The sequence below is a fragment of the Octopus bimaculoides genome, chromosome 1 (genome assembly GCF_001194135.2).
Source record: "Octopus bimaculoides isolate UCB-OBI-ISO-001 chromosome 1, ASM119413v2, whole genome shotgun sequence".
NCBI lineage: Eukaryota > Metazoa > Mollusca > Cephalopoda > Octopoda > Octopodidae > Octopus > Octopus bimaculoides.
Window position 1 is genome coordinate 193,606,103 of NC_068981.1, and position 7,911 is coordinate 193,614,013.

The 7,911-nt window shown below is 38.6% G+C and overlaps 2 protein-coding genes across 2 annotated transcripts; both read right to left on the reverse strand.

The window, feature by feature from the left end:
• Positions 1-4,493: 4,493 nt before the first annotated feature.
• On the reverse strand, positions 4,494-4,973 carry LOC106877660 (uncharacterized). Its single transcript, XM_014926605.1, has one exon. It carries the CDS (start codon positions 4,971-4,973, stop codon positions 4,494-4,496), a length of 480 nt encoding a protein of 159 aa, XP_014782091.1.
• An 831-nt stretch (positions 4,974-5,804) lies between these two features.
• LOC106877661 (uncharacterized) lies at positions 5,805-6,506 on the reverse strand. The gene has a single exon (XM_014926606.1). It carries the CDS (start codon positions 6,504-6,506, stop codon positions 5,805-5,807), a length of 702 nt encoding a protein of 233 aa, XP_014782092.1.
• Positions 6,507-7,911: the final 1,405 nt, after the last annotated feature.

Genomic DNA, 7,911 nt, shown 5'->3' on the forward strand with positions numbered 1-7,911 from the left:
CTTGGTATAAACATAGATTTGTAATCCAGATATAAATGCTGGTGGTTTCGAAGCAGTTGTCCATAGTGATTATTTCTCTCTGATTTTTTAAAGAGATATTCACATCAGCAGGACAACTGACCTCTGTCAGGTTGTCCCAAACAACAATATCCGGCCTGTTATGCTTACACTTGAGAGCTGGACAACTTCTTCGAAACCTCCAGCTTCTATATCCGGATTATGTATGTATGTATGTATTTATGTATGTATGTATGTATGTATGTATGTATGTATGTATGTATGTATGTATGTATGTATACATCTGCGTATATATGGATACATTTGTATATGTATGTATGCATGCACGCATGTGTGTGTGTATGTATTATGGACGTATGTATGTGTGTGGATGTATGTACGTCATTGTTCGGTTTTATTTCAAGATTTCTTTCCACAAGAGAAAGAGCCGGTTTCTAACCTAAATTCAAGGCTCCTTCATTGGAATTTCAATATCAACAACAGGGTTTTTTTTTTTCCTATTTATGCATATATATGTGCAGATTTGTATGTTTTGCTTTATGTATGTATTCTCATGCAAAAAGTTGCATATCTAGACAGTCTCTTATATACTTAATTGCTAAACTTCTGGAAAGTTTTACAGATTTTTACAGTTCCAGTAATGGGTCTGTAGTCTTCGAAACAGCTTTCTCCTTTCTGGTTTTGCGAAGCCTAATTTCTCAAGATTAATATTTAAGCAGTGTGTTATATATTCCAGGATATGTATGTATGTATGTATGTGTGTATGTATGTATGTATGTATGTATGTGTGGAGGCGCAATGTCCCAGTGGTTAGGGCAGCGGACTCGCGGTCATAGGATCGCGGTTTCGATTCCCAGACCGGGCGTTGTGAGTGTTTGTTGAGCGAAAACACCTAAAACTCCACGAGGCTCCAGCAGGGGATGGTGGCGAACCCTGCTGTACTCTTTCACCACAACTTTCTCTCACTCTTACTTCCTGTTTTACTTGTAATTCAAAGGGTCAGCCTTGTCACGCTGTGTCACGCTGAATATCCCCGAGAACTACGTTAGGGGTACACGTGTCTGTGGAGTGCTCAGCCACTTGCACGTTAAATTTACGAGCAGGCTGTTCCGTTGATCGGATCAACTGGAACCGTCGACGTCGTAAGCGACGGAGTGCCAACAACAAATGTATGTATGTATGTATGTATGTATGTATGTATGTATGTATGTATGTACGTATGCATGTATGTATGTATTGTTTGCTTTATACATACATAATATTTAGCGGAAAATTATTAAGCAAGATCTCTGACTACACAAGCAGAGTATCGTGTTTATCTTCACAAGACGTTTGACAGTTATCTATAGAAACAATTATCTGAAGACCAACTTTAAAATGTTTCATTAAAATTTCCTTTCGATTGATCTTTTAATGTAATCTCACTTTCACTTTCACATCTTTTTTTTACATGCGTGCCTGATTAATCAACAGAATAACACTCCTCGATGTTTTTTTTATTATTATTCTGTTTGCATGATCCTTCATGCGAATTCGTGAGTTGAAACAAAATTTTATTGTGTCTAAGGAGAGTCATTATGCCAATATTATTACGACACTGGTTCAATTCCACTCATTTGTAAAATATCCGTTTTTTTTTTGTCAAAGCTCTTCCGTTGCTTTTTTTTTTTTTTGCAACCTTCTCTTTTGTTTATTGTTCCTCTTATCATCTTCACCACCAACATCACCACCACCACCACCACCACCACCATCATCATCATCCTCATCAATGCCGTATTTTTTCTATTATTTCTCTTCTTCAACCTTCTCTTTTCCTCTGACACTTAAATATCTCCGCTCCTTTTCCTTCTCTATGTTTACAACTACACAAATATCAACTATGTTTTTGCTTTAAAATACGTATTGGGGCTATTTTACTACTACTACTACTACTACTAAAGATGTTACCGCTGCTAATTTTGCTGCTGCTACCGCGACGACGACGACGACGACGACAACAACAACAACAACAATAACATCTATTACTATTGGAGAATCAGCGCCAAGCAATGATGAGGAATAAGCGAACTTTACGTTCATAAAAATATGTTTTGGAACATATTTTGACTTCTGAAGGAAAGTTCACTGCGGTTACTATAGAGAGAAATCCTCTCTTATAGCTAAAGCTGTAAGCGTCGATACTACTGTATTTATCCTGCTCAGGCGGTCCGTGAACGCAATTGGTCACTATTTGAAGATAAAGCTATGTCTTAGGAATTTATCCAGAGTTGCCTCTCCTCGGTATCTCCTACTGAGGAAGGCTAAGGAGCCAGAAACACTCCTGGCAGTCTGCTAGGGGAAGACATTGAGCAGATATGCTGTTTTTACACCTTTTGCCATAAGCAACAAATTTTTTTCTCCACGGTAATTGCAATGAATTTGCCTTTACATGTTAAAATACATTACGAACATACTTTAACTAATATACTTTAACTAACATACTACTACTAACTACTAACTACTACTACAACTATAACTACTACCACCACTACTACTACTACTACTACTACTACTACTACTACTACTACTACTGCTGCTGCTGCTGCTGCTGCTTCTGCTGCTGCTGCTTCTGCTGCTGCTGCTGCTGCTGTTGTATTCATTCTAATAGCAACGCGAAAGGAAAAGAGAAAGAATAAGTGAAGAAATACATAAAAACAAGTAAATACCTAACTATCAAAACTCTACACCAGCATACAAGCTATAATCACCCAACCAGAACGACTGGTCTGTGCAAAAAGAACAGCACCACAACATGCATATATATGTGTATGTATATATATATATATATATATATATATATATATAGTAGCAGAGATAGCCGGCGTTGCTCGTGATTAAAATGGCATAGTTTGTATATAATATATTACAGTTATGTTGAAACAAGTGATGTGGGAAAGTGCAGCATTGACAATGAAACATTTGTGGAGTAAATGATGGGCTAATTCGACTAAGCAACATGCTATGCATCCGTTTGGAGTATTTCAGGGCCTAGACTGTGGGGGTTATGTGATTTTTGAACGCACCGAGAAGCTGTCAGTGGATATATTCTCTTTTGCAGCGGTCGGCGCTGTGTGTAACACGACCCATCATCTGAAATGTTGACACCTCTTTCGGGTTTGGTGCTCTACATCACTCATAAAGTAAATTTGGAGGAACTGTGGTTGTTCATTTATGGGTAACAGGGAACCAATGAGATGATAGACTTGCCCTTGAACTTTGACGTCGTCGTAAATACATGTTTATTCATCTTCTTAGATGCACTAAACGATGTCATTTGCAGAGTTGTATTGTTGTCTGATATTGTTCAGAAAATCCTTTGACTGGATGGAAATGCCTTCGAGAAGATCCATAAGAGGTTGAGAAGGAGCTGGTAGTGCTGGCGATGTTACCTGACCGCCTGAGCAACACATATCATTTGTTTCGTTTGAAAATGTTAAAGCTCTACAGAAAAGACAATTTGTGTTTACCACACCAATGTGGAGAGAGTTATTATTTTTATAAGAATAGGATGGATCATATATGAAAACAGCTTCAGGAGTTGTTAAGAACAAATTTGTACGTAGTCTGTTTCTGAGAGCTATTGTATTGGACCTCTAATCATTAAAATACTGATTTAATGATCCAGCATTAAGTGCTGCAACATGCATTAGCTGATCTTGAGAAAATCTCATCTAGCTTCTCTCTTCAGACTCTCGACTTCGGTTTTCTACAATCCTCTTTGCTTTATACTTTTTTCTGGAGAGATTACGTCTTTTCTTTGGTGGCATTTTTTTTCCAATATTGTAAACAAAATATTATGAAGATAGAAAGAAATTATACATTAATCCCTACACATACACATACACACACACACACACATAGCGACAGGCAGGCAGTTCTCAACAGGTCAATAACATGTTTTCTCCGATGGTCTCACTGTTAAAATTAAAAATAAAAAAAAAGAAACAGGTAATTCTCTTTCTTGCAATCACCTTCAATTCTCAGTACTTATTTGAAACACGTTGAACCTGAAAATGCATAAATTTGAGAAGAAATGGCCTGCAGGTGCTCCTCTCCTGTTAATAAGTACATTTAGCCAAAATTCTATCAGATGACGTGAGTATAAAGAAATGTATTGAAACAAATCCAGAAATCAATCACAGTTTAATCGATGTTTTGAGTGTGTCCTTTAATTGGTGTACAAATGAAAAGATTTTGTGGACTTTCAACTCGTGAACATCCTACATATAATTGCCCATGAGAGAAGCAAGGAGAAGCAAGGAGAAGTCCAACAACCTCGAGAGACAGTCTTTGAGATTTGTTTATTGACATAGCGAAACTTAGTTTCACTGGCAACTGAAACCGTTTAAATTCAAAGGGGCGATCATATCGGATTTACGGGATCCGTGGAATGAAGGCATCCTCACCCTTATAGTTCCCGGTTATAATTATCGCTTCTAGGACATGGTTATAATCATCGCTTCTAGATCGAGATTTCTGAGCAGCATGATTGGGGCCCCCTTTTTAAGTGTTAAGTGGTGAGGTGGCACCCCAGATGGCTGTGGAGAGTTTAGGAACTCGGTTGGAAAAACTACAGCCTGGTCCTGATCAATGACAGTGTCGATGAATTTGAAAGACTGTTCCTGTCCTGGAAACAGCTGCAAGAGATTCCAGTTGATTTTGTTGATAGCATCATTACGTGGAGCTAACATGGCTCGCTCACAGAGCCATTGACTGTTGCTAAAGTTTTGTGCAATGTTTGGGAGCATATACATTATGAGATCATTGAGAGTTGGTACCCTCTCACCACAGGGTAGTTGGTGTTGCAGCATTTGGTTGACATATGGTAGTTTCCCATTCCCTATCTTCAAAAGCTGGTGTGAAAACAGCCCGGCAGTTTGACCACCAAATGTGATGTTTGTAATAAGTGCTAACATCTTTAACAGCTTTTGCCAAAACACACGTGTCAAAAGGTCCTGCCTATAGTGAGAACGTTGTCCTGGTCAAAGCAGGGCCTTGATTTCATCCCACAGAGTGTTGCAAGCGAAGGTCATGAAAAGGCCGGGCCGTCCATATATCCTGACATATATCATTGCATCCTGTGTTCTCTCGTGCATATACTGAGGGATTCCTGTGAATGTAGATGGCAGAATGATCAACTGTCCCATGTTGCTGACATCACAGTCCACTGCAATGGCATCGCGCAGGTGGACATATGACTTTGCACGTAGCTTTTTCTGGTGTTGTCGAATGAAGAGAAGGCATTCGCTCTCAACCTTTGCATAGACATCAACAATGAGTTCATGGAAGAGGTCACGGTACTGCAGAAGATGGTTTGGATTGGCAGGGCAGATCATTAGCATGTAAGGCTAGTAGTCATTAGCTGAGACCTTCTTGTTAGTGGGCTGTTTTATGGTGGGATCTATTTGTGAAATGTTAAAATGATATCCATCTTGCCCTTGCCAGAAGATTAGTGGTGACTGCAGAGCATCATATGACCGATAAGTTTCTGAATCAGGCGTCAGCCTGGAATCTCGCTGATGAATGATGATGTCTCGGCGATTGTGTTGTTCACTAACCAGGAGAATGGTCACTTCTTTCGCAGCTGGTGCATTGAAACGACGTTCATGCACACCTAGTGGTCTCTTATCTGACTTGATTACTGCGTTAAACCCACCCTTTAGACGTGGACGTTCCATTTCTGCCTTGAAGCTTCTTACTAGATCATTGTGGGTGCGGAGCATTTCTTGCAAAGGTTTTACAGTTTTTCAGTCAAGATTTTGAAAGTTTTGACATCGTCTGTCACATTGTTGCTGTGAATCTCCCATGAAGTAAATCTGGAGGAACTTGGCAGGCTCATTAGACTGTGGCATGAGGAAGCCAATGAGGTGATAAACTTGTCCTTGCACTTTAAAAGTAGGCATAAATTCAGGCTCTACAACTTCCTTACTTGCTCCAAATGAGGTCATTTGGAAGGCTGAGTTGTACAGTCGGATCTTGTCTAGGAAACCTCTAGAATCGGGTACATTACCTTCCAATAGATCCCTGAGAGGCTGTGGGGGAGGTTGAAGCAAAGGTAGTGTCCCTTTGCCGTTGGAGCAGCACGTCCCAAAAATCTCAGCAGGAAATTTCCTCGCACCGTAGTGGGTACACGAAACAGATAGATCCCTAATTAATACTACTGAATCGTTGAGGTAGTTTTTTGAACGATCATAGTAGAAAGCAGCACGGGGCTCAGAAAAACAGAACGATGGTGGTGGTATACGGCCAACTTCATGCATGGTCCTGTCTTTGGCAAACTTTTCGGCACGATACTCTAAAGATTCCATTTGCCGAGCAGTTTCAATCCTCGCTTGGTTTTTTGCTAGCTTCTGATTTCGTTCTTCATCAGACTCTCTAAGGCGCGCAGTTACCTTGCACTTTGCAGTAGAGGTCTTCCATGACCTCTCAGCACTTTTCTTGGGTGGCATTCTATAAAGAAATGGGGGAAATGATGTCACAACTACTATGTAGTGTTAGTTGTCAACATACAAGTATAATTACTCACATTGGGTTTAAAATAGAAATACCCAGTGTTAATAAGTCGAGCTGTGCCAAGAATAATCACATCAGATTTAAATGTGAAATATCAATAAGAGGACTTGTTCCCAAAATATCCGAAATGTGTATTTGAAAATCAATGTACAATATGAATTGAAGTACGTCATTCAATTAATTAAGAAAATGGCGTCTATCTCCGTATGAAATTTGTTTCTCACAAACACACTCACGTAACTATATATCTTCTGTATATGAAACAGATCTGTTGACAATCGAACAATTAAATGAAAGGAAAGGCGTTTATCTCCGTATGAAATGTTTTTTCTCACACACAAACAAATTAACCTGTACGTACAGATACACAAATAGAAAGCTAGAAAAGAATATGAAAAATGAAAGTAACTTAGGAAATTCTTTTTTATCAGAAATCGTTCCAAGTGTAATGATGTGTACTTAGTTACTACGTCAGGACGCCAAACACAGGAAGTTGAAATTGACAAAACGGTTTCAAGAAGTGAATATTTATATATAAAGCAATATTATTTATTTTTAATAAAAAAATAAATCAAGACCGTATTATTCTTTCCAAGGTCGAATTATTCATGTATCCCAAGTATGGTACAGATTGATCCAGAAGTTTGAGTGTGCATAGAGGACACACACACACAACGTATTTTATATAGTAAGATTGTAGGTCTTTTATTACATAATTATTTGTTTATCTATTTATTGATAGGATGGCTACTATTATTCCGCACACCCCTATAATAGAATCTGAGTCTTTGTGTCTCTATCACACATCCTTTTGGAAATATATAAATACCTAGGTGACCTTACAGTTTGCTTTTGATCCTAAAATTCTTGTTGAATTGGATTAAAAGATAAACGGAACTAACTCTATCTTAATTGCAGGGATGAGCTTCTTCGCCGGCCGATTCTCCTCACCGTCACCCGCTACCCAGTCGTCTAACCTCCATCGATGCTATGAAACTTAGATACCGCACTACCCACATATTACATTGCTATATTACAACCCATCTGCCCGGGTTCGTAGAATCATGAAAGTGCATATACCGTTCATTATTGAATGTTTCTAAACGTTGTGGCTCATGTATTTACCTGATGGAAACCGCTTGTTCTAAGGATGTAATGTTTCTATTAATCAATTAAAAATTCGTTGGAAACAGCTGTAGTGAATTGACACATTAGACATCTGTTATTTACTCATACATACATACATGCATACATATACATACACACACACACACACACACACACACACACACACACACACACACACATATATATATATATATATATATATATATATATATA